This window comes from Amphibalanus amphitrite, unplaced genomic scaffold (genome assembly GCF_019059575.1).
Source record: "Amphibalanus amphitrite isolate SeventyFive unplaced genomic scaffold, NRLGWU_Aamphi_draft 000890F_arrow, whole genome shotgun sequence".
Classification (NCBI taxonomy): Eukaryota; Metazoa; Arthropoda; class Thecostraca; order Balanomorpha; family Balanidae; genus Amphibalanus; species Amphibalanus amphitrite.
The window spans coordinates 162884-190377 of record NW_024882384.1 but is presented as its reverse complement, the minus strand read 5'-3'; the positions used below and the strand labels follow the sequence as shown (position 1 = coordinate 190377).

At 52.5% G+C, this 27494-nt stretch overlaps 1 protein-coding gene across 2 annotated transcripts in view; it reads left to right on the top strand.

Moving 5' to 3' along the window:
* The window catches only part of LOC122367702 (breast carcinoma-amplified sequence 3 homolog), a 43904-nt gene extending 24267 nt beyond the window's left edge, over positions 1–19637 (top strand). For both annotated transcript variants that reach the window (XM_043341039.1, XM_043341038.1), the window contains exons 14-16: positions 239–339; positions 2290–2415; positions 17515–19637. In XM_043341039.1, coding sequence (XP_043196974.1) covers positions 239–339; positions 2290–2415; positions 17515–18158 — 871 coding nt within the window. In that variant the 3' untranslated portion in view covers positions 18159–19637. The remainder of the gene's footprint in view (positions 1–238; positions 340–2289; positions 2416–17514) is intronic.
* Positions 19638–27494: the final 7857 nt, after the last annotated feature.

The following is a 27494-nucleotide window of genomic DNA, read 5'->3' as shown; positions in this document are numbered from 1 at the left end:
TATGATCCTGACGCATGTGACTAGCATATGACCCTATGGTATATCTGTTGTTTCAGTGTTTTCTATGAACTTTTCACAAAGATACCTCCCTGCCTTGTAGAAATCATGATAGTAGCTATTCATGTCAGTCAAGGAATCCTGTCATATTTGTCGTTCTGTCTCGCACTGGACTGTGACCATGCGTATAATGTGTCTCCCAGCTGCCTGTATGACCTTTTTGTGTGTCTGTATGTTCCAGAGGTGCCTCTGAGGGCCGCGACCTGCTTAGCGCAGCCCGCTCCAGCCCGGTCAACATGCCCGCCCAGCTGGCCTCTCACAGCATCGAGTGCGGCTCGGCCAGTGAGTACAGTTCGCAGAGCTTTCAGAATACTCCCAATGGAGTGCACTGTGCAGTATAGAAAAAGACGTAGTTTGAAACTACTGTTTGATAAGTCATTGGACGGTGGATGCGCTCGAAATCCACCTCAACGGACTAACATTTCCCTTTTAAAAGAACCTTTCTTCCCTAAAGTTAACAGCTTTCGGGCTACTTAGTGCTTATATCACTATTCAGCTGTAATGTGCCTCTCGCCGTTTCCTACTTCCTTCTTTCCCTCTGCCCCGTTCCTGGATCAACCCCCCCCCCCCCCCCCTCCCCACTCAGCTCTGCTACCGTGCGCACCACCACTCGTCCCGGATATAATGTATGAACCGGCCGGGCCGAGCGATCGCCCAGGCGAGATGGATACCCCGGCTGTGGTTCTGCAGCAGCGGCGGTGCAGCCTGCGACGCTAGTCCAGCCCGGGACCATACTCTGTACCCCATCCAGCCCATCCCCAGACCGGGCCCCGTGCTGTAGCATTACCCCCTCCCGCTCCAACTAGACACGTGAGTCGGAGAGATACGTGCCTGGCCCGGCGTAGGCACTGAGCTCGGCTGGCTGGGGCTGGATGCCCCGGGACGGGATAGGTGAGCTGGGATTTGATCTTGCACCGGCCCGGCCTGAATCGTGCGCTGAGCCGCGTGCAAGTGCAAGGCGGATTCGTTTGATGGATGGGATAGGGAATAAAGGACTCTTTTGTACTGTTAATTGACGTCATTGTAATTCGTATGTGTGCTTGTATTATGTAATTGGTTATTTTGGTGGCCTTCGCTTCATTGTGTATGTCAATCACCTGGCACCTACTTTGGGAGTGGACATCCTGGTACGCTGCTGCCGCTCCGCCCATCTGTATGCATTGCGTTGGCTGGAGTACACACACCCACGATGTCCGCCTGGTGTGACAATGGGCCAACTCCTAGAGCATCAGTCTGTTGTTGACATGACGGGGAATGAATGGTGAGGGCAACGGCGGTCTTAAACCCAGACCGAAGTTCTTTGACGACAATAAACGTCACATAGGGCTAGCAGAAAGCAAACTCGCGACATCCGCCTCTGAGTTTGTTCCGGCGCCCCTCAAGGTTCGTTCATCGATCGCCTCATGCCGGCGAGCCTTACGCGCTATTAGCTGCAAACAGAATGCGTCATTAGCGTGCTAATAACGGCGCTATTTTAGTTGGTAACGGCCGCTGGCGGCGGTCGTTAGGGCGTGTAGACTGAGCCGTTATCTCATCGGAGCTCGGTGGGTGGGTCGTTACCTTCGCCCCGGTGGGAGGAGGGTCACCTGGGTCAACGAGATGGGTCTCTATTAAAGAGGCTGCTGAGGGGAGATGGATCGTTGATGCAATCGATTCCCCTTTGAAGGCGAGAAGAGGTCAGTTGCGGCAAATGGACAGGTCACTTATTCATTGAAGTAGCGGATGGGGGAGGATTAGTTTGAACTTGTTATCTTGAGGGATAGTTTACGCTACGCTCTTCGCATGTAGCGTAGAATGATTGGGTGTAGACTTGTCAATATTGAACTTGCCTGTCTTCGGACTTATGCCGCTATAGAATGTCCATGGGCCAAGTGAGGATAGATCGAACGACTGCTGAATACTTGCCGAACTCTGGCCTGACAATTGGACGACAGCCTCAAAGGGAGCCCATTATCACATTCAGACCACGATTAGTGCTGGGACCCCAACTTAATATGTGTACCACTGGTGGCACTATTTAGCCTAGTGACCGATCAACAAACATCGCTACGCCACAGTCATTCTATACCGCATCCTGACCTCGTGGTTCTACCTCTGTGTCATGTCCGTGCGTTCTTTCTCTGCTGAATCTTTTCGTCCGTGTATTTTGGTCAAAGTGTGTCTCTGTGTGCCTCTGTGTTCAGGTCATGTGTGTTCTAACCTCACTGATCCCCTCTGTTCTCCATCTTTCAGACAGTTACGAGCAGTCGCCGCGTCTGATTGACGCCCTGGACACGGACAGTGACCGACACGAGTCGCAGCTCTGTCAGAGGATCGCCGAGGCCATGTCGGATCTGGGACCGCCGGCCGTGCTCGATGGTAAGACTCACGGGACGGTCACCGGAGAGAGATGACGGGTGTGGGAGATGGGCGAGAGATATCGCACCGGGGAGATGTCGGGGAGATGGGTTGGGTAAGTGACACATGAATTACCCAGCAGGTGTGGCAGGTTTGTGGATCAGCGCTGGGCTTGAAGTTGAATTACGGTTTAGGTGCTGGTACTGCATCTGTGTCTATTGTCGGATATTTTTTCCTATTTTACTCCATGCATCATTGTTTGGTAATTCATTTTGGACACGAGTTCAGTTGAATTGGTCTGTCGTTGCTCTAGAACGGCTTTGCATTACACTTCGTTGGCTATTTATTTTATATTTATTATTCATTTATTGAGACGATGTCGCTGCCGTGCCGGGCGTTGTTAGTTATCTTTCCTCATTCCACCAACTTCTTAACGAACGAAGGTTTCCCTCGGAGACTTAACCGTGCACCTGGGACATGCATTAGCTTCCTTCCTGAATTACGGCTCCCTGGGGCTCATAGTTCTCCAACTTGGTCCCAATGACCGGATTTATGGACCAAGCAGCCGACCCGAAGACACACGACCCCCTACATCATGGACACTGGAGCCAGATACAGCCAGGCCTTACTCCCTCATCATAAATTCATTTGTGCCTTAGTTACAAGCGATCTGATTTCTTTTTTATTATATAAATTTATGAACTTAAACTTGTCGCGAGAACTCTGTTGTAAAATTCAGAATGCGACGAGATGCTACTTCCATGAGTTTTACGGCGTTTTTATGTCGTAGTACCGAAGAACCGGGCGTATTGGTCGATGCCACTGGCCGAACACTGCTCTGTCGAATTCGATCATGATTTATACGGCTGGGCGTCCCGGCCGGCCGGCGGGCCGCGACGCTGCACGGCGTCCTATTTATGGGTCCGCAGCGGGGTCCCGCTTTAACGGCGTCCATATGTCACCCGTTATCTATAATTGGCTTTGTGCTACCAGCAGGCACGGACTCCGGTTATCGGCTGGGTCCCGCCCTTCAATTTCCTCACTGGCACCGTTAAACGGTAATCCTGACCGGTCAGTCGATCAACAATAAGTTTTATAACGGAAATCCGTGGGAAATCCGATCTTAGACCCACGATGACGTTCGATGACGTCATATTGGACAGACCGATGACGTCACGTGTGTAGCAGGTGCCCTGCGATGACGATTGTTTAATGTTGTTCGCCTTTGTGTTCATTATAGACTCTCCAGAGACCACATCAGCAACACTTTCAAGGAAATCGAGCTTTGTTGAGAGAAGTTTCTAACTGCATTCACCGGCGGAGTGTTTTATTAGACGCCTCGATTGAATCCAATTCAGGAAAGTTACTTCTTAATCACAGAAGTTCCAGAGGAAGCTTGAAAAACAACACTCGCTCTCAGGTCTTCGGGAGATCTGAGGTAGAGGCTTGGGGCGTTTCTCTCCATTTGGGTTCTTTCTTGCAGATAAGTGTGATACAAGTGTTATTAGTATTATTGAAGCTTCAACGGTGTACGCGTGGGTCATACTGAGTTACTGGCACTTTCTGGTGGTGTCAGCTGCCGGTAGACACTCTCTGGACACTATCGGTGTCAGCTGGTTGGTGACACTCTGCCGATGTCAGTTACTGATGACGGTCTCTGTCGGTGTCAGTCGGTGGTGTCAGTCACTCTATTGGTGTCAGCTGCCGGTGGACACTGCCGGGTTAGCCACTGATGGACACCATCTTTCTGTGTCAGTCGGTGGACACTGTCGGTGTCAGCCACTGATGACACTCTCTATCGGTGTCAGCTGCCGCATGGGTACTTTCTATCGGTGGCAGGCGGTGACGGGGCGGCCAATTTCCTGCCCACGATTGCCCACTCCTGCCGCGTCGGATCGAGCCGCCCCATTGTGCGGACTGGACGGACGGACGGACTGGACTGGACGGACGGACTGGACTGGACGGACTGGACTGGACGGACGGACTGGACTGGACGGACTGGCCCTGCTGGGCTATTGTACTGACGTCGGACTGTAGTCCGCGTGTCAGTGGACTGGTCCGTGACAGTGGACTGGTCTGTAGGTGGACTGTTCTTTAGGTGGATTGGTCTGTAGGTGGATGGCGGTGGACAGTTCCACCTCCAATCGCATCACTGTCCTGTGCGGAATGTGGACGGTGGTGAACAATTCCACTTTCGGCGACGCCGCCCTTGTCATGAATGGAATGTGGGATGTGGTAGACAATTCTACTTTCAGCAGTCTTGCTACCATCCTTACTGGAATGTGGACGCCGGAGAACATCCAGTTTCAGTTTCACCTTTAGACAGCATCCCACCTCCATTTAGTCGGGATTTCGACTGCGATGGACAGTCTGACTCCCAGCCGTCTCACAACTGCATCTGGACGGAGATTACCGGTCCATCACGGCGCCGGCAGGTAGTCGACTTCATCTCCGTTTGTGCCAGACGGGGGATGGTCTCTCTGCAGTTGGTGATAAACCAGGCTCGCCGCTGAAGGGCGAGTCCATCCTCTCAGCTCAGGGGGTACTGACTGGCAGAACCTGAGCGGGGTCGGAGTAGACCTGAGTTAAGAGATCTGCCGCTGTGGGAAGGCATATTCTGAGTACAGTGTGCTGCGCATTGATCGAGCGACGGCGCACCGCATAACGGTCTTTAGTGACATAGTGAGCTCAGACTTTTCTAGCCCACGTATTTCTTAGCTTGATCTGTTGTATTTAGAGTCATCATCCAATACCGTGATATTCAAAATCGCAATGCTGGACAAAAAGGGTACTTTTTCACGTACAATTATATCGTCCTATCAGTTTAGGCTCCATTATGTCAATCGTGAAACGTACTTGAAAACCACCTGTTCCCAAATGTTTTGTCGCCTGTCTGGTCCGTTCAGAGGAAACAGTCGGCGTTTATCGCTGGCATTGCGCTCACGAAGCCCCCGCGAACGCCAATAAATCGCATAACTCAGGCCGGTTGGTGTTCAGATTCGCGTTTACTCGCGATACAGAAAACAGCTCTGATTGGCGTATTCCTATCACGTGTCCCCCGAGGTTCGCCGTGCGCCGGCACGCAGCTGGCGTATTCAGCAGGCGGCCGACCCAGTGTCCCACCGCGACTTGTTTTGCTTCTCTGAAGCCCAGACGCTCTGCGAAAATCTATGTATCGAACGTGACGTTAATTAAACACAAACGCCAAGTGCGTTACCTAATTGCAGTTTCGCGCGAATTCCTCCCTCTGGGGCGGCATGTTCTGCGTTCCCTCGAGATGAGGCTGATGCGAGTCCATCGCTCAGTGACCGGAGGGAGGCCACACGACGGCCGAGGCCCTGATGGTGCCCCTCCGCTGCGGTCAGTATATTCCACTCAGCTTGCCAGAACAGGGGGTCGATACCCGTGTCTTCCCGTCCCCTGCACGCAGGGACAGATAGACACACACACGACTGCACCGGGGCGCGGAGAGGGCGACCGGTCACTTTGTGGGAGAGAGGGGCGGAGCGACTGAGGGACAGAGGTATGGAGAACTGAGGGGACGGAATGCCGCAGGGAGGAGTGGAGGAGACATCAGAAAGGCATGGACGTTCGTAGGCCAGAGGAATGGAGGCAACTGAGGAAACGATGTCAAGATGTCAAAAGAATGGAGACAACTGACGTGGGAATGTCCAAGAGAAAGAGGAAGGTGGCTCTAGGGGTAGAGAGTTTCTGAGATGGAGCGGAGGAGACACCTTAAGGGTAGATCACGGCACGCCCGGTAGACGGAGAATAAGCAGATGTTGGAGGGAAGGAGATAGGCAAAGTACAGAGTCGAGGAAGCACCCAGAAGACAGAGCAGCGGTATTGGCACGCTCGACCACGGCTGGGTGGTGGGGACCCGGCCTGCCGGGCCCAGCCAGCCGTGCACAGACCAGCTGACCGGCCCAGCGACCCAGGAAGGCCGCGGTACAGAGGACGGAACGGCGGAGGAAACGGGTGGTGGAGACCGGTAGCGGAGAGAGGTATCAGTGTCTGGTGGTGGTTCTAAAGGGACGCTCTTGCCCGCCGGTGTCGTCACACGTCCAACATTGTGTCACCTCTCGTGGCACTGTCGCCTCCGTCGACCGTCCGGTTAGCCGGTCATTCACGTCACCGTCGCCGGTCACCGATCACCGTCCATTGCTCCTGATGACATCGTGAACGGCCGTGAATCGTGAACGCCCACACCAGTGGCGGCCACCGGAGGCTGTATCCGCCCACATATGGCTCACTGGAACGACTCTCAGTGACAGCGCTACTGTAGGAATTAATGAATAATTCGAACACGGAAAATGATGGAAAGGAAAAAAGTGATGCCACTGCGAGGCCGGGCTTACCTGGGTAGTTGTCTGTCGGTTTGGCCTCTGTGATTATTTGTGTCACTGCAGTATCCTCTCTTGAGTATGACAGGACACCACGAGTAGTGGCATTGAGGTAGGTAGTCGTAGTTCAAGTTTGAAAGTATTTGAGCGCACTGCACTGCCGTTTATCACTGCACGCGCGCGACCCATTCGAGACCAGAGCAGACTGGACGTCTGGCTCGGGCAAGGTCAGCGACCGCTGACCCGGTCGCCCCGGGCGGCAGTCCTCTGAGCCGGCCAATCAGCTGGCAGCCCTGCGTCTGACGTGGCCGCCGCTCCACTGGGCCGGCCGCTCCTCCCCTACCCGCCCGGCCCCCCACAAGTGGCGATAGGAAGAGAGGGGAGGTCGGCAATGGCGTTGGGATAATGAATGATTGCATATATGAGATATTGTGGAATTGCAATTTCTCACACCCTCCCGCGGACTGATGCTAAACAACGTTTAGCATACATGTTTGAGAAGCATGCTCTAGATGCTTCCAGTACGAAGGAGAGACTTGATGAGTTCGTCTTGTTTGACCGCAGCTTGTCGCTTTGGACGCCTGGTCACTTCTTCCTGCGCCTTTTCAACACCATCTTGGACCTGCTGGCAAGTTGAGTCGGCCTGCTGTTCATCGTTCAGGACACGGCGACCAGTGTGCGTGCTGTGAATCTCAAGTGGGTACAGCTGAGAGATGGAATACCTTTCTGTACGTCCAGCACTAGTTTTCAAGAGAACTTGGCGGACATGGCCATCATCTCCGTACAACAGCTGCATAACTCGTCCCATGAGCCAGAACATTCTTGGTCGGTTCTTCGTATTGATGAGGACGATGTCACCTACAGCTATCTTGTCTTGCCATTCTGTCTGGAACAAATCTCGAGTGTTCTCGCGCAAACTGAGCAAGTAGTCGCTGTACCACATGCTCTTGTAGCGATCTTGAAGTTTCTGTTGCTCTTGAAGAGTCTTGTTGAGCTGCTGGTGAGAGTCGTCGGGTGTTGAAGTCCACAGAGGATCATCATCGACAGAGCACTCAACGAGTCGCAGTCTCGGGTTGGTGTGAAGCTTGAGTATTTTGTTTGGCGTGAGGGGTTCAATGTCGTCCAGCTTGCTGTGAACGTAGGTAATTGGGCGACAGTTCACCATGTTCTGTATCTCACTAAGCTGAGTGAGAAGCTCGAAGTAGTTAAGTTTGGCCTTGCCTACACTCTTGTACAAGCATTGTTTCACCGTCTTGATCTGGCGCTCGTATACGCCACCAACCCAGCTTGCGTACACGGGGATGGTGCGATGTTGAACCTTGTGCTGTCTCAGGTGTTCTTCAAATTCATCAGACGTGAAAATATTGTTAAGAACTTTCTGACTTGCCAAGAACTGCTTTGCGTTGTCCGTGAACAAGAAGTCAGGGACACAATACATGCTGCAAAACCGTCTGAATGACTGTAAAAACGAGTTCAATGTGAGGTCGGGGACCAGGTCTAGGTGCACAGACCGAATTGCAAGGCAAGTGTACAACACAATGTACATCTTTTTCATGTTCCCATCTTCGTCTGCGACAAAAATGTGTCCTGTGTAGTCAATCGCAGTGTTGCTGTATGGCTTGATGAAAGAGACTCGCTCTCTTGGGAGGTTTGTCATCTTCGGGTAGTCAAAGGCAAGAGTGTTCAGCTTCTTGCACGTGATGCAGTCTTTGAGGACACGCTTCACAACTTGCCGTCCACTTGGGATCCAGAATCCTCTCTCCCGCAGCTCGGTCAGAGTTGTACCGACTCCCAGGTGCTTGCAGCGCCGGTGCTGCTCTTCAATCATGAGATCAGTCAACCGGTGTTTCTTGGAGAGAAGAATGGGATTGTGGACTGCATAGGAGTACATGTTGAGTTTCGATAGTCTCCCTCTGCATCTCACGATTCCTGTTCCGTCAATGAACCCATTCAGGTCATTCAGCAGCTTGGGGACTGATGTTCTGGAGGTGTTGTCTTTTGAGGCTCTCAAGTAACCGAGCTCTTGAGCGAAGGACTGTTCTTGCATGATCTTGAGCCAGTATCTCTCTGATTGTTCTCTGGCATCAGCTTTCTTGTGTCTCAACTTGTTGACGAAGTGAAACACTCGTGCTGTCACACCATGTAACTTGCGCAGCGATGAAAAGTCTTCGATGTTCAGAATCGGCTGCAGCGCTGGTTGCCGTTCACTTTCCTCAATCCTGACTTGCTGATGCTGTAGTTCAACAGCACTTCTTGCTTCGTCCGATAGACAGAAGAGTGGACTTGTTGGCCACAGTTCTGGTTCCTCACAGAGCCAGTCAGGTCCGTGAAGCCAGAGGGGCAGTTTCTTGTTGAACTCTCTGGTGGTCAGGCCGCGCGTCAGCATGTCGGCTACGTTCGATGTTGTGGTGACATAATGATGAGTGATGTTGCAGTTGTGTTTCTTCTGAAGTTTCGCCCTCATAGATGCGATGTCTTCCAGTCGGTTTGATGTAAACTTGCTCTTTGACTTGCAGCCTGAGGTCAACCACTCGAGCACCACCTGAGCATCGCTCCAGACGTAGACGTGTTCTGTGGATGTGGCCAGAGAGTCCAGTATGACTGGCACACACTTCAGGGCAAGAAAGACTGCAAGCAGTTCCAGCTGGGGAATGCTCTTGTTGTCTGGTGCGAGCTTGCTTTTCGCAAAGATCAGCTGAGGTTCAGAGTTTTCTTGCTTCATGTAGCAAGCGAATCCGTAGCAAGACTTGCTTCCGTCACAGAAGAGATGGAGTTCAGTTGGTTGGTTGTTTTCTGTGCTGATCGTTTTTCTTGGAAACTTCAGATCGCGCAGTGCATTGAGATCTTCCTTCAGTTTCATCCATTCTCTGTACACTTCGAGTGACACGTCTTCGTCCCATGCTGTGCCATCTTTCCAGACCTGCTTCATGAGGAGTCTTCCTCTGATGGTCACAGGAAGCACAAGAGAAAGAGGGTCAAAGATCTTGCTGATGTTACTCAGCAGTTGTCTCTTGGTGATGCTGTGATCCTTTTCTTCGAAGATGAAGTCAGCAAGCATCATTTCATCTTCCTTGGTGTCGTACATGTACCCCAGCACCTTCTCCGCTGGGGCCTCATGCTGGTGAAGGGTTCCTTCTGATGTCATGATGTCAACCAGTGAAGGATGGTTAGACATCCAGCTGCGGAGGTTGAAGCCTCCTTCGTTCATGATCTGTCTGGCATCTTCGTAGATGTCAACAAGTTTCTGTTGATTTGAAGTTGTGAAGATAAAGTTGTCAACATACAACGACTCCTTCAGTGCGATCGCAGCCAACGCGTGTTCATACTTCTGCAGATGAAGCTGTATGATGTGATTGAGAATGAATGGAGAGCAGTTCAGTCCGAAGAGGATGGTTCGAAAACGGTACATCTTCATCCCGTCGTCAGTCTCCCAGAGGAAGCAGAACCTGTCCTTGTCCTCTTCATACTTCAAGTAGATTTGGAGAAAGGCCTTCTCAATATCAGCAAGAAGAACGTGATTGTTTGTTCGGAATCGCATGAGAAGTTGTACGAGGTCGTTCAACAGATCGATCCCTCCGAAGCATGCCTCGTTGAGAGAGGGCTGGTTGCCCGTCTTCAGACTGCAGTTGAATACTGGACGTATTTTCGTCGTGGTTTGCTCGTCAGTCTTCACCACAGGATGGTGTGGAATGAAGACTCTCTGGTTTGATGTTGGTTCTTTGGGATTGATTTCTTCAATTATGCCGTCTCGAAGCTGTTGCTCGAAAACTGCCGTGTATGAGTCAGCGAGCTGTCGCTTGATTAGCTTTTGGCGAACTTTCTTCATAGTTGCAAATGCTACATCGTAGTTGGTTGGCACTTGTGAAACCATGTCGTAGAACGGCACTTTGACAAAGTATTTCCCATCCTTGAACTCTACTTCTTCAGTAAAGCTGTCCACCAGCCGCTTTTCTTGAGCTGATATACTTTCATCACTTTCTTTGATGCCCAAGCTCTCAACGCTGAACAAGTGTTCGATCTGGAGATCCACGTCACTATCAGTGGACATGTGAGCCAGTGGGTGGAAGTATGAAGTCTTCGGATGCAGCGTTGCATTCACCATCAGTTCAATGCGAGGCGACTGGTCAGCTACATCAGCAGCGCCGTCAATGAGCGACGACTGGTTGTCGGATGCAGATGACTGTTTCGACGTTTCATCTGTTTGCGATTCTACCGTCGAGGCCAGTGTTTGATCATTTTGTTGTGTGTCTGTCGATGTGTGCAAAACACAATCGTAGTGTTCGTTTGTTTGTGTTTGTTGGGTTTGTGTTTGTGTTTGTGTTTGTGCTGGAGTTTGAGTTTGTTGTTCACTGGTCTGACTGACAGCGTCGTCATCCTCCGCCTGTTTCTCATGAGCCAGACTGCAGTGTGTTTGTGTTTGTTTAGTTTGTAGATGTGAGTAGTCTGCTGCCAGATGCTTCACATCTTGCATCTGTTGAACTTCTTTTGAAGACTCGTTTCTGTCCGTCGCGACCGATTGCAGCGTGGTCTGAACGTCTTGCTGTCCGTGGCTGGTGCTAGATGTCTGCTCGCTTCCGCTTGTATGTGATGGTGGCGAGTTCACACCGCTTCCACCAAACTTGTCATCTCTGTCCGGTTTCCTGGATGACCCCGGTGCGCCCCTGTTGGGTTCATGATCCTGTCGATCACTTTTGTCTTTGTCTCCTGCCGCAGTCTCTTGAAGCTCATCTTCAAAGTAGCTGTCGACTCTCCCGAAGAGAATGTAGCCATCTCGCACCTCCAAGGCCGTTCCGAGCGCGAGGTCTACAGTCTTCAGTGGCTTGAGCGCTCCAATGATGTCCGATCCGAGCAGACAATCGAAGTCGCCAACGGTGTCTGAAGTGATGTCGTTGAAGAACGAGTCCGCGAGACGAGCCCCATTGGCCTGGAATTGCTCAACCAGAGACTTGATTCCGGGAACTTCGTACTCCAGATTCATAGCTGGATCCACCAAGAAGGTGTGTCTGGCGGTGGAATCAGGCGTGAAGATGACATCACAGGTGACCGAGCTGTAACTCAGTTCCTTGACGCCGATGCACGTCTTCACGTTGAAGCACGTCTTTGGAGTGCTCAAGTCGAAGCCTAGCTTCCTTGCCAGATCTTCGCTGATGTAGGAAGCCTGAGAGCCGTAGTCAATCATGCATCTGACGAGTTCGCATGTCTTCTGGTCGTTGACGTGCATGATGACCGACATCGATGGTAGTATGACAGTCTGCCCCTTGTTTATGTTGTTGCACATGAGTGTCAAGCCGCTCTGAAGCATGGTGTGCTGTTCATCGGTGTTCACACACACTGCCGAAATGTGTTGCTTGCTGCCACACATGGTGCACGGGTATCGCAGTCCAGCAGCCTGACTTTTGCAGTCCGAGAGCTGGTGAGCACCACTGCACTTAGTGCAGAGCTTCAGCTCTTTCAGCCGTCGAACTCTCGACTGTGGTGTCGTGTACTTGGCACACTTCAACATGGAATGAGCTCCTTCGCATAGCTTGCATGGTTTAAACTTGTTTGCTGTTGGTTGTTGCTGTGGTCCGGATGTAGAGTTTGCACCTGCGGACTTTTTCACAGTTTCTGTTCCAGTTTGAAATCTCTGTAAAGTTGACTTCACAGACGTAGCTCCTGGTTGTTCATGACCACGAGAGAGACGAGATTTCTCTGTCTTTGGTCTGGCTCCCGGAGTCTCTTTTGTTTCTTGATGTTTTGCTGGTGCAGACGTCTTCATCAGTGACTTGATAACCGTGTTGTAGTTGTCCATTAGTTGCTTTGTTGAGGGGAAGTCAGTCTGCAGAATGCTGCTCAACTTCAGCTTGAAGTTCGTGGGGAGCTTCTCGCAGATCATGAAGCTGACGATCTTGCTGCCCAGAGTGTCATCCTCAAGAGCGTTGTAGCCGAATGCTTTCAGCTCGTACACTGAAGCGCGGGCCGTGTTGAAGAATGCTCGTATCGCCGGGAAGTCTTTTGCTGATGGCGACTTGAGGTTGTGAAGTTTCCTGATGTGTTCCTCTACAATGATGTCTGTGTCCAGGTATTCTTCGGTCAAGAACTTCCTGGCAAGTGCGTAGTTCTGTTCATCGTTTGACAGATGTTTGATTGTATCTAAGGCGTTTCCACGAAGGTAGCTCTTCAGATACATCAGCTTGGCGGAGTTGCTGTACGCTGCGTTGTTTCCCACGAGGTCATCGTACATGTGCAGGAAATCATTGAATGACATCACATCATCTTGTGATCCAGAAAATAGTGGCATTTTCAACTTCTGAATGTCTGGCTGTGTGATGTAGGTTTTGTTGACTGCAGCTTCTTCTTTGACGTTCTTCGCTGAACCAGAGGTAAAAGCAAAGTACGCCTTCTTGGTGGTTGAGTATACTTCGTAGACTTCATCCATCCAGGCATCTTCATATTCCATTTCGGCCTCGCTCGTCATTGACGAGACGTAGTCGTTATGCTTGGCTTCAACGTCGGACCACGCAGTTTGAAGCTCGACCCAGCAGTCTCCGACCAGGCTAGGTTCTGCTCCTTCAGCTATGACCTTCAATAGGTTTCTGTTGATTCTCGTGAAAGACCGTTTGCTGTTTGAACGTGCTGTCTTCAATTTCTCCATCTTGGTGGAAGCTTCTTACGACAGACAAGTGCCTATAACCTCGCTGAAGATGAATCGAAGCAGATGGCTTGTAGAAGCGCTGAAGCAGGCGAGGTATTGACCCGCTGAAGCACCGAAGCAGGCGAGGTAGTTGACCCGCCGAAGCGCAGAAGCAGGCGAGGTTGATGGCCAGCTGAAGCGCTGAAGCAGGCGAGTCTGATGACCCGCTAGAGCGCCGAAGCAGGCGAGGTAGTTGACCCGCTAGAGCGCCGAAGCAGCAGGCGAAGTTGATGACCCGCTTGAGCGCCGAAGCAGGCGAGGTTGATGACCCGCTTGAGCGCCAAAGCAGGCGAGGCTGATGACCCGCTGAAGCGCCGAAGCAGGTGAGGCTGAAGACCCGCTGAAGCGCCGAAGCAGGCGAGTCTGATGACCCGCTGAGGCGCCGAGGCAGGCGAGGTTGATGACCCGCTAGAGCGCCGAAGCAGCAGGCGAAGTTGATGACCCGCTTGAGCGCCGAAGCAGGCGAGGTTGATGACCCGCTTGAGCGCCGAAGCAGGCGAGGCTGATGACCCGCTGAAGCGCCGAAGCAGGTGAGGCTGAAGCCCCGCTGAAGCGCCGAAGCAGGCGAGTCTGATGACCCACTAGAGCGCCGAAGCAGGAGAGGTTGATGACCCACTGAAGCGCCGAAGCAGGTGAGGTTGATGACCTGCTGAAGCGTCGAAGCAGGCGAGATTGGTGACCCGCTGAAGCACCGAAGCAGGCGAAGTAGTTGACCTGCTGAAGCGCCGAAGTAGGCGAGGTTGGTGACCCGCTGAAGCGCCGAAGCAGGTGAGGCTGAAGACCCGCTGAAGCGCCGAAGCAGGCGAGGTAGTTGACCCGCTGAAGCGCCGAAGCAGGCGAGGCTGATGGCCCGCTGAAGCACCGAAGCAGCAGGCGAAGCTGATGACCCGCTGAAGCGCCGAAGCAGGCGAGGTAGGTGGCCCACTGAAGCGCCGAAGCAGGTGAGGCTGAAGACCCACTGAAGCGCCGAAGCAGGCGGGGTTGATGACCTGCTGAAGCGCTGAGGCAGGCAAGGTTGTTGACCTGCTGAAGCACCGAAGCAGCAGGCGAAGCTGATGACCCGCTGAAGCGCGAGGTAGGTGGCCCACTGAAGCGCCGAAGCAGGTGAGGCTGAAGACCCGCTGAAGCGCTGAAGCAGGCGAGTCTGATGACCCGCTGAGGCGCCGAGGCAGGCGAGGTTGGTGACCCGCTAGAGCGCCGAAGCAGCAGGCGAGATTGATGACCCGCTTGAGCGCCGAAGCAGGCGAGGTTGATGACCAGCTGAAGCGCCGAAGCAGGCGAGGTAGATGATCTGCTGAAGCACCGAAGCAGCAGGCGAAGCTGATGACCCGCTGAAGCGCCGAAGCAGGCGAGGTAGGTGGCCCACTGAAGCGCCGAAGCAGGTGAGGCTGATGACCCGCTGAAGCGCCGAAGCAGGCGAGTCTGATGACCCGCTGAGGCGCCGAGGCAGGCGAGGTTGGTGACCCGCTGAGACGCCGAGGCAGGCGAGGTTGATGACCCGCTAGAGCGCCGATGCAGCAGGCGAGGTTGATGACCCGCTAGAGCGCCGAAGCAGCAGGTGAAGTTGATGACCCGCTTGAACGCCGAAGCAGGCGAGGCTGATGACCCGCTGAAGCGCCGAAGCAGGCGAGGTATTGATCCGCTGAAGCACCGAAGCAGGCGAGGTAGATGACCCGCTAGAGCGCCGAAGCAGCAGGTGAAGTTGATGACCCGCTTGAGCGCCGAAGCAGGCGAGGCTGATGACCCGCTGAAGCGCCGAAGCAGGCGAGGTTGGTGACCCGCTGAGGCGCCGAGGCAGGCGAGGTTGATGACCCGCTAGAGCGCCGAAGCAGCAGGCGAGGTTGATGACCCGCTAGAGCGCCGAAACAGCAGGCGAAGTTGATGACCCGCTTGAGCGCCGAAGCAGGCGAGGCTGATGACCCGCTGAAGCGCCGAAGCAGGCGAGTCTGATGATCCGCTGAGGCGCCGAAGCAGCAGGCGAAGTTGATGACCCGCTTGAGCGCCGAAGCAGGCGAGGCTGATGACCCGCTGAAGCGCTGAAGCAGGCGAGTCTGATGACCCGCTGAAGCGCCGAAGCAGGCGAGTCTGATGACCCGCTGAGGCGCCGAAGCAGCAGGCGAAGTTGATGACCCGCTTGAGCGCCGAAGCAGGCGAGGCTGATGACCCGCTGAAGCGCTGAAGCAGGCGAGTCTGATGACCCGCTGAAGCGCCGAAGCAGGCGAGTCTGATGACCCGCTGAGGCGCCGAGGCAGGCGAGGTTGGTGACCCGCTGAGACGCCGAGGCAGGCGAGGTTGATGACCCGCTAGAGCGCCGATGCAGCAGGCGAGGTTGATGACCCGCTAGAGCGCCGAAGCAGCAGGTGAAGTTGTTGACGTCTCGATGCGGCGATCAGCAGACGGGTCACAGCCGTATCTGTGTTAGTATTATATTGAGCGATAATGTGCTCAGAGACGCGCGTCTTATCATTAATCCACAGCAGGCGATTAATCGAGCGATTCGTTTAGATTGAATAGTTGAGCCGTCTCGCACAATTGCTGTCTTGAAGATCAATTGCAAATCGCACGAGAGATCAGTGTGAGAAAATATAGCGATGTTTTGTGAAGGAAAACTGTGAGCAGTATAGGGCAAGTCCCGAGGAGCGAGGGACCTGACACAAATAATCACAGCTTTTCTATGTAGGAATTAATGAATAATTCGAACACGGAAAATGATGGAAAGGAAAAAAGTGATGCCACTGCGAGGCCGGGCTTACCTGGGTAGTTGTCTGTCGGTTTGGCCTCTGTGATTATTTGTGTCACTGCAGTATCCTCTCTTGAGTATGACAGGACACCACGAGTAGTGGCATTGAGGTAGGTAGTCGTAGTTCAAGTTTGAAAGTATTTGAGCGCACTGCACTGCCGTTTATCACTGCACGCGCGCGACCCATTCGAGACCAGAGCAGACTGGACGTCTGGCTCGGGCAAGGTCAGCGACCGCTGACCCGGTCGCCCCGGGCGGCAGTCCTCTGAGCCGGCCAATCAGCTGGCAGCCCTGCGTCTGACGTGGCCGCCGCTCCACTGGGCCGGCCGCTCCTCCCCTACCCGCCCGGCCCCCCACAAGTGGCGATAGGAAGAGAGGGGAGGTCGGCAATGGCGTTGGGATAATGAATGATTGCATATATGAGATATTGTGGAATTGCAATTTCTCACACTACGACGGGCTGACGATGGTATTCGCTGACGCGGAAAAATTTCACCGCCGTCAATTGCAGTATAACGCGGCGTTAGCTCACGTCGAATGGCATCCCGTGACGGCGAGTGTAGCGACTTAACGTCACGAGCCGCGCGCGTATTTTCTCATTTTAGATGTTGTAATTCACGTGCATTGCTGCCAGGAAATTGGTATTTGTGTAGAGTCGTGCTGTAAAGTTTGCTGCACCTCTGTGCAGCTGGTGCTGTCCTTTCTCCGGCTGCCGACATCAGCTGTTCAGGGGAGAGAAACGGTGGCTCCCATTGCGCACACATGTGGGATGGACATTAAAAGGTTTGTAAATAACAGCTAAACGGAATTATAGATCACCAATCATTGGAAACAAAACTATGAAGTAAACACCAATATCGGAAAAAAGTAACTATGCCGCACCTAGTTGGGAGGAACGAGGGCTCCTACTGCGCTCTGGCGCAGCACAACGCCGGCCTCCAGCGTAGTGCGCGTCGGCCGTATTCCCGGCCGGCTGGCCTGACCGCACGCCGTGCGCCGTACGATAAATAGTCGGCCCGATATTGGAAGGTCGCTCGCGGGGGCATTAGCGGTTATTCGGTGCCGGGGCCAGCTGGGTCGGTAGGACATTGACTGCCGGAATATGGGCCATCCCGTGCTCCCAAAGGCGCCAGGCTGCCCGTTTGCGGTGTTATGATGCGAGTAATGTGCAAAATTGGTGTGGTGCGTTGTAGTGTGGAGGGTGAAAATTGAGGGATTGATGTTTTGTTGTATTTTTGTTGTAGATTTTTGTTACTTTTATGGGTGCAACTGCCTCTCGCTGACTGCACATTTGTCTCCATCTGAACGCACCTGTCCCCCAAGCTGTATCCCTGATCCCACTGACCGCCCTCTCTCCCCCACAGACTGCAGTCGCCGCCGGCGCCGCCGTCGCAGCGACTCGGCCCGCAGCTCGGCCTCCAGCAGCAGCGTGGACGTGCGCCTCTCCCCGGAGCGGGGCGGCTCGCCGCTCGACTTCTCCGAGTACGAGCGGGACGCGCCGCCGCCGCCGCTGCAGCCGCACCTGCTGGACGAGCCGCTGCCGCCGCCGCCGTCCGGTGTTCCTCGGGAGGAGGACGAGGAGCCGGACTCGCCGCCACCCCCGGCTGAGGACTGGCCGGAGCCGGCGCCGCCGCGCCGCCGGCCGCCGCCGCCGCTGCCCCCGCGGCCCCGCGACCCGTCACCGCCGCCACTGAGCGACGGAGAGGACTCTCCGGCGGCACACGAGTTCCATACGGCCCGCTCCAGTGACGATGACTCGTCGCCGCCGCCGCCGGCGCCGCGCCCCCTCGAGCGCCAGCCCAGCTGCGGCTTCGAGGGAGGTGAGCAGGTGTATGACCGCGAGCGGGAACAGGAGTCCGGCTGGGGCGACGATATCCTGTGTCCCGACCTGGCCGCAGACAGCAGCTCGCGCTCGGCCAGTGACCGCGAGCGGGCCGATAAAACCAGCGACGAGGAACGGCCGACCGTCACAGTCACCAAACGCAAGGGAAAGAAGAAACGCCGATGATGTGGGGAAGGAGGATAGGGTTGTGATTGAAAGGACATTGGCGAATGGTGCGTTAATTTGTTGGGTGGGATAGAGTGCATGACAGCTACCCCTTTGAGGCAATTAGCGCACCGTGCTGATGTTTACAGAGACAGTTTGAATTGGGTGATAATTGCGTCACGAGAGAAGAGTTCTGGTGATATTAGAGCGACTGGGAACACTAGCTGTAGCACCGTGCGCTCTGGAGAGGCCACCGCCTTCGCTGCCCGGGCGGCTCTAGAGTAGACACCGCGCGTCGGCCTCTGCGCCGTGACTGTGGGCTTTCGGATCTATCACTGCGGCTTCTGAGGGTCGCGCCAGGCCAGCGCGAGGTGCGGAGTCGGCGGGGCCCGCTCCGACGAGGGGTTTGGTGTCGAGAAGGTACTGCTGGGCTGGCCCGGAAGATTGAGAGGCTGGTAGGAGGATATAGATTATATGCGTGCCCGGAGTGGTAATGGTTGGAGATGGATGGGGGGGGGGGTGATCGCGCCTAGGGGGGGGGGGGGTCAGTCGGCTATCGTAGAATCCGGCGCTGAGATGGAGTAGAAGCGCGAGTCACGAAACAGGGACTCGAGGAAGAGTAAGGAGCCGGTCTTATGGAGAGGTAGTAGGTATAGCGGGTAGAGCGAGTCATTGGCCGAGCGGGAGAAAGAGTGAACGGGTTTCGCTCAGGTCAGCCTTGTGTGAGTGCATTCCTAAATGTTGAATCGAGAGGCATACTGGGTGGTGGGTGTTTTGGGTGATAAACAAAAATATTGATTATGGTAGCAAATTGGCAAGATCTTATATGTATCGGCCGAAATCTCGTCGTTGTATCTGTCAAAAAATACGCTTAAGATCTATGGAGTAAAGAAAGGATCCGAGCGCGGTTAGTGTAGCAGTGAATATGATGAGACTGTCGGAGCTCGGTGCCATCGTAACTGATTGTGGCATAGTGTTCTGTGTCATCATCGGAGGCACAATGTATGTTTCACCTTCAGTCGAGAGAATCGTGCGTTGGTGCTTGACGCTTGCGAAAGCTGCCGTTCTGGGCTGGCGAACTAGGGCGTGGCGTGCAGAGAATAGCAGTGTCGTTGCTATGGCAACGCATATCATGGCGTTCAAAACTGCGTGCGCGTGCGGTAGTTGGTCACTACGCCGCCTAGATGAGCGAGCTTGGTGTCTTACCGGCCGCTGCTAGGGCTGGCGTGCGGCGCCGCGCCGCGCCGGGAGTTTGCTTTTCCTGTTCCTGTTCGCTAACTTATCGCATTTGGCGTTTTTAGATCCGCCGAGAGAGTCTTATTGCTCGTATGCCGTTATTTTGTGTTCCAATTATGGAATGTGACACCGAAGTGTTACCTGGTAAATCAGAGGTCGGGCATCTACGTCACAGTCTGTCTGTCTGTACGCTATAGCGTTGTGTCTTTAAACTGCACGGGAACCTCGATTTGAAACGATGACAATAAATATGGATAACTGATATAAATTGTGTTTCGTTGAACTGATCAGCAGATTGCATCGCGGACGTACAAAGATAAAACACAAACGTTTCTCCGGATTCATTCGAACCGCTTCTCCTGAATGAAAACCTGGTTAGCATAACTGCACCGACTGAATTCAAACATCAAACAGCCAATATTGCGCCGTAACCAGTCACCTCGGGCACTGGTACCTATACACGTGACTGAACATTTTTTTCCGGCTTATCTTCCGCATTCACTAAACCGACGCTGTCTGAACTATACCGCTCTGTGAGTGACACCCATTAATCTGCCTCGGTGGGCGATGTGCGCGCGATGCGTCAGTCGGCAGCTCCGCTGATCATCTGTCTGAGAAGGGTGGCTGTCCCTGGACAGAGTGGAAGACCGTGTTCGCTCGCCGGCGGCGCTCAGAGATGCATTAGAGGGACACCGGTGGGCGCTGCGTCCGCTCAATGCAGTGCGTCGGAGCAGAGGGAGGGGATGATACGACAGATCGGGATAAACGCCGGGAGAGGGAGATATCACTTGGCCCGGGAGGATGGATATTGGATAGTACCGGATAACTTTGGAGCGGAATTCGTGCCAGCTCGAGGAGTTGCAGGTTTATGGCCATTGTGTTTCAAAGGAAGATGACGATGCAAAGTTGCAAGGCAATATTAAATATTCATGAAACTTTTGCTTGGCTCGACTTTGGCCGGTCTTTGAAGTTATAGTGAACGTCTGCTTCTTCTTTTTTGTGGCGCACTACAGCTGCAAGCTCCTCAGTCCTCATCTCGCTACTTTCAATCTCACGCCCTCTCTCCCTTTCCCTCTCTCTTAGTACCAAAGTGGATTTGTATCTGTCTTTTTCCCTCCTATCACATTGAGTTTATGTATTGATGTTCCAATGTCATAAAGCCTCTCCTGTGTACTCGTAGATACGCTTTGATTTCCTCTGCACAAATGCCAAGTATTTAGCCATCAGTTGATCCAAACTCGCACAATTCCTGGTCCAGCAAACCAGACCGCACGGGACTGGCGCTGCTGCGTCCATCCCAGTATAGCTGCAGGGCGATAGTACGACCCATGAGAGGGCCATTACACCTGACCTCGATCGCCGCGCTCGGCGGGGCTTAGGTGCGGCTCCGGGCCCGAAATCGGACAGCGCTGTCCGTCCATGAGGGGCTGGTATGCCGGCCTGCTAGAGGCTGCTATGCTGGCCCACCAGAGACTGTCGGTCGACGAAACGCTAGTGGGTTGGGTAAGTGTGCTAGTCTTTTGGACTGGACTGGTATGTTCGCTTTTAATCTAATTCCTGGCGGGCTCCGCCGGGACAAGAAACTGGCGGGGGGGGGGGGGCCGATTCGGCCCCCCTTCAGATATAAAAAACTACACATCGCAGCGACAAACGGCAAACGGCTTTTGATAGGTCGTTTAAAGATCTACAACTTTTACATAAAACATTTTCAGGTCAGGTCAATATTGAGGTCATCAGAGGTCATCAACGATAAAATGTTTTGGAATTAGTTACCTATATAACTTTTAAACTAAGAAACATAGAGACATAAAACCAATACATTTTTTGTTGCTCTCGCCGAGGCGATGCGAAATAAGTATGTGATGACCTTCACAGGTCAATTTGAAATTTGACCTGAGGTCAAGGTCACGTCATTCATCAATGAGGTTGTGGGGTATGGTCATGCACATGCTGCATACCAAACGACGTGCCTTGACCAGGCGGGCAGTTTGGTACCACTTACAAGTCTTCAGCACCATCATGTCGTGATTTATTGACAGAATAACGATTTATGACGTCACATGACCTCAGATGACCTTTGCCGGTGCCCCTGTCAATTAGCGGCACCAGGATCATCACCGATGAGATAATCTTCCATAATACTGAGAGAATTGGGTGGTTTTGACTCGTTTACACGAAGCAGGAGGCGTTTCAATATTTTCCCATAGGCTTGCAATGTAAAGGTCACGAGTCTGGCCTGACCTCAGGTCACAGATATGAAAATTCTGAGATATACAAATTGCACATACTGGTACCCTAACTAAAACCTGAAGAGAAGAAATTGATCGGTCAAAAACTCTAGCTCTGGCGTGATTGCAAACTTTTCTGAGGTGGGGTCACCAAACCGCCTCTGGTGACCTGACCTGACCTGACCCGGCAACTTTTTTTGTCAAAATGTGCGCAATGAATGTTTAGAAAAAGTCACCGAGTATGAGCTTTCAGTCTTGCGGCGTTTGGCAATGGCACAAGAAAAACCTGAAGGGGAGGGGGGCCTTAAAGGCCCCCCCCCGCCAGGAAAAGGGTTAAGTTGCTGGACTATCCGTCACCACGTAGGACCACACTGAACAAGACACATGCAGCTCATGTTAGTTTAATCCGAAAAGCAACAATCGAAATGTTCTGGACGATAACCAGTAACCACTCTAACCAGCCTTGCTTGAAATTTTCTGATCGCCGCAGCATCGTCATATAAAAGTTTTGTTTTCAACTACTCGCGCTAGTTGGTGTAACTAAAATGGCAGTTGCCACGTCCGTTGACACACAGTATTATCGTTTTCTATCGCCAACATTGAGTTCGACAGCGACAATGGCGTCATTTATCGTTGTCAGCCTTTAAAAAGTTGTCGCCATTCGCAAACGGGGCGACAAGGCTCCAATATAAGTCGCTTTCTGGGCAATTTTCACGTCTAGTGTCGCATGCCCATTTGTCTTTTCCCGTAAAATATATTGCCTTTGTTCGAATTTCGAATAAATGTATTTCGACCGTTTGAAGGCTATAAAATAGTGATCAGGAATTGAGGAACTTTTATAACAAATGGAACAGCGAGTTGTTAATTTTTTTAATGTTTTGTAACAAAGACAAATTATTGAATTCTGCACCGTTATAAACTAAATATTGGCCACTTGCTGATAAACCACAATCACTGGTTTAGTCGTAGTCCGACAACTGTTTCAATAATACCTCGCCTGTACTTTCCACTTCCACTATCAAAGTCTATCGAATTCGAAGCATTCCTCCGTAGTCCATAGTTCTCACGTTACCGAACTCGACTGCCGGCTGATTGACAGTTCATTCTCCATGACCTTCCCGTATAACAAGGCCCCGCACCGAACCTGGCGGGTCACCGTGACCCTCCACCTCATCACGGCGACCACTCTGCAAACAGTGGGGGCGCCCGACCGCGGCCAGCTGCCGCCGACTTGTCCAATAACGTCGACCGTTTGTCGGCCGCTCGTCAGCCGGGCGTCGGAGCCGTCGCCGCTGGTGGGAGACCGCCACAGAAGGAGAAATACAGCGGCACGCCACACCGAGACCGAATCTCACCGGCAGAGCGCGAGAGGTGACATGGCATGTGATGGGTACGGGGTAGGAGACGAGGCAGAATGCAATCCTGATAGCATTGACGTTTGTCGCCCGAAGACATTAGGTCGGGACGGGAGGCTCTGGATCGAGAACGCTGATTGGATGTCTAACTTTCTGGTTTCTAACATACCATGCAGGTGATGCATTGTGTTTCAAAATGATCATCCGCAGACAAAACTACACAGTCATCGCTATCTTCCCCTTTCCCTACTATGGACGTCAAACCCCTTGAGACCCCACTTTTTTGCGATAATTTTTAAATGCGTCTACTCTCGTTGACAATATTCTGGCAATGTGTGTTTCACAACCTGCCGAAACTTTTATTACTATGGTATTTTGACGCCAAACGATTATTAAAGGTACTTCTTATTCACTCGTAATGTTAAATTTCACGGAACGAATCTGCTGTTTGGGTAGAGGCTATGCGCTCATGGGGCGGAGCCACGTAATGACGTCAGCGCTAAGCTCCGCCCTACCCCTCCGGCGCTCCTTGCTCGGCGACCGGTCACTCGCGTCTCTCGCTCCATTCAGGCTTGATGGTGGGCGGTAGCTGGTAGCGGTAGCGGGCGCTGGTAGATGGCATTTAGAGCAGATGGCGCTGGTGGCGGGTCTCGAGTGTGGCCGAGCGCAAGCCTCTGCCCGGGCCTGAATTGACCTTAACATTACGAGTGAATGAGAAGTACCTTCCATAATCGTTTGCCGTCAAAATACCTTAGTAATAAAAGTTTCGGCAGGTTCTGAAACATACATTGCCAGAGTATTGTCAACGAAAGTTGACGCATTTAAAAATTATCGCAAAAAAGTGGGATCTCAAGGGGTTTGACGTTCATAGTAGTTAGTTGTAAGCGGTAGGTACCCTGAGCAGTGCCAGTGCATCACATCGCGCGTTTGCCGTGCCCAGCTGAACATATCGCTGCACCTTGGTATGCTGCACCGTATCACATGCGTGTCCGGCGGGTTAGTCTACCGATGCAGGCTAGTGTTTGGCCGCACGGTCGGCACCGAGGAACTCGAAGACCAAGAATTTACAGACTTGTAAATTCTACGGCTCAGAGAGGTGTAGGTATGTTGTTGGAAAGACTTACAAGTTAGAACACATACTCAAAATAATCAAAGGTCAAAGGTCAAACATTTGACTTCACGGAAAACGTCACGTTATACCTACGTACTCGTATGTCAATGTTTCAACGCTGCATGACATTAAAAGTAAATGTTCATTAACTTGTATAACCCGGCATATGCCATCACCATACGCTGAAATATAGGGCGCTACTGGTGGTTGCATAGCGTATCGGTCTTTGGAACATTATGGATTGTTTGATATTTGCAAATTTTAACCATTCGTTCGCACATTAGGTTTTAACGTTTCCTCTTTATAAACTTTCCCAATGGTGTTGATTTTAGCTCGATCAAATAAGGAAAACACACTACAAGAACTGTTAACAGTAATACTGCTTAGTGCTTACGTAAGGCAGGCTGTCGCACTTTAAATGATCGATTGGTACATATCGGTGGGTATACATAACTAACGATTTAATTTCTTCAGACAGGTATGGCGTCAGTGATTTTTGCTCCTCCTGACGAAATTCCCGGCTGCTCCCCTGGCTTCCCTCCCAGGGATATATAGCAGCTGCGGCCGCGGCTGTGCCCCGCCACTGATGGATGGCCCAGTTCGTGGGAAGCAATCTCACCAATTATGCCGCGGCCTGGCGCTATGCATTTTAATCTGCCGTGCAGGCCGGCCGTGGGACTCTCAGGACAGCAGCTCTTTTTAGATACTTCTTGCACGACAGCCAGCTGGAACGGACGCTGGGCGATGAGCTGCCGCCAACTTTTACCGCTTTGGTTGAACAAACTTCACCAATACGTTGGAACGGTCTGGAGCAATGCAGTCAATCAATTTTGGCGTATTATGAAAAAACCAACTTCAAAACGTAACCGAATAAACAGATACGTAATCCTTTGTTTTTACGGCATGTTTCTAGCAAGAAGCAGTAACAATGCGGATAATATATTCTTTTTTTTTGCAGAAAGAAAATAATAGTTTTACGCTGCCCTTTTTAGCTGATTTTAAAAGTGACCACAACCGCCTAATTTATTTCCAACATTCATAAGAAGGGAATCGATTGCCAACATATGGTGCCTCGTGTCCCGAGCGCCATAACTCATTTCGCCAGTAACAAGGGGCACGTGTGTAGCCAATAGACAAAGTTCCCAGGCCTCCCGCAGTTCCATTCACCGTCCTGCACCGCGGCTCGTGCCGCCTCACTTACGCTACCCATACAGTATACTGTATAGTGAAGCTCGCTGCTCACGGCCGCACATCAATCCGTGTCGTACGGTAGACAGTGTCCAGGGGCGTATCTGGCCGCCGGTACAGACCCCGGACGGACCACTGACAATGGGACCGCGGCCATCGACCCAGCGGCGCGAGTCTCTGCGGCTTCCACCGGCGCCGTCACCGCCGTCGCCCCAGCGACCGTGGCGGCTAATGCTGTGTATGTTTGCCAAGAGCAAACAGCCGCACCTGCTACATGTCGATTTTCGGCACGAGAAACAACCCATGATGGATGGCCGGACGGCGCGCTGCATTGCTCCCGTCAGTCGATACGATAGGTACTAATTGGAAAGGGTAGCTAGTCATAAAAAAGACTGGTAACTTTTTTAAATTGACAATGATCCAGGACACAGGTCGTAGACGATGACTGAAAGGAAATCAGTTAAGAAAATATTATACCTACTTCCTATTGCACGTGCAGCCCAAACAAATCCTTTTTCCGTTTTCCATTCTCTGGGTCAGCAGCCACTCAATGCTTGCAAGCCGCAATTAATATAACAGCGGTGTATTTATCAAAATGGTCGATAATATTGTCCTAGATTGGAGATATTGCGCGGGCGATGCATCACAGCCCACAGGCCTGGCAGCTGAAACGGGCACTGCGCGAGTCTTGCGGCACAGCAGGGAACCAGGCGTAATACGCGCCCGACATCTAGCGGCTGGGATAAGAACTAGGTTAGAGTCTTGCGGCACAGCAGGGAAGCAGGCGTAATACGCGCCCGACATCTAGCGGCTGGGATAAGAACTAGGTTCGAGTCTTGCGGCACAGCATAAATCAGGCGTCATGCGTGCCTGACATCTAGCGGTCGTGATAGGAACTACATGAGTCATGCGGCACAGCATACATCAGGCGTCATGCGGGCCTGACATCTAGCGGCTGTGATAGGAACTGCATGAGTCATGCGGCACAGCATGCATCAGGCGTCATGCGTGCCTGACATCTAGCGGCTGTGATAGAAACTACATGAGTCATGCGGCACAGCATGCATCAGGCGTCGTGCGTGTCTGATATCTAGCGGTTGGGTTAGGAACTGCGTAGGTCATGCGGCACAGCATGCAACAGGCGCAACGCATACGCTGATATCTCGCGGAAACGACTGTAACTGTGAGTCTTGCGGCACAGTATGTTTCAGGCGCAGTTTGTGACGGCCAACCTTCGGCTAGCCTGGAGACTTCCGAGGTGGGGCGGCAGGTGATCAAAATAGATACTTTCATAATTGGAAGGTGCCGATTAAGTCTGGCCGGTAATTTCAGCTACCCACATTTTTTTGTGACCACATGGGCTCTGATATAAAGCAAGGCACCATGCGCTTAAAATGGAGACACCTTTTCGTATAGCTACGTTTCGGTTCAATGTCCAGGACTTAATTTCGGAAGAGAACTCGACCCTGACAGTTCATATTACCACGAACTGACACGGAGCTCGCACGATGTTTGCCAAGTATCAGCGGGCCGCGTTAATTCCATCAGCGTCGCGGGGGGCTCCTACCGGCACGACTCTCGCCATTTCATTTCATCGTCTGCGAACCTGAGTTTCCTGACTCGCTACAGAGCTCTCTTCCAGCAATGCCACTCTAGTTTCTCGCCCAGCACTTGCCCTCACCTCAAACGGCGCCTTGCTCGACTCTTCGGATGCCCATCTGACCTGAGCTGGCGTCCGTCTCGGGCCGGGGGGGGGGGTGTAATGGAGAGATCAGGCGCCTCTCCCCACCGCCCCGCCCCGTCCCCGGAGACCTTACGCTGAGCCGGCCTACTCGGCCGGTCTTACAGCTGATTGACCGTGCTAGGAGGGGCTGATGAGGGCGTCTGGAGCCGGGCGGGCCATCCCCTGGGCATATCGCAGGGAGAGAGGGAGAGAGAGAGAGAGAGAGAGAGAGAGAGAGAGAGAGAGAGAGAGGTGGGGAGAGTGGGGGAACAACCTCATCAGGATGATATGATGGCGAAATAATGACTGCGGAGTAGCCGCCTGCGGGCAAAATGTACGGTTCAGATGATTGTCCTAGAAAACATTTTCAGAAAACCAGTACTTACGAAAATATATGTATTTCACATTCCGTTACTCATAGGATGTTTTCTCACGTTTACATATCTCTAATTTCAGTTTTGATAAACAGAAAGAACATTTTCTGGTAGTCATAAAATGCTATGAAAACACAAAACA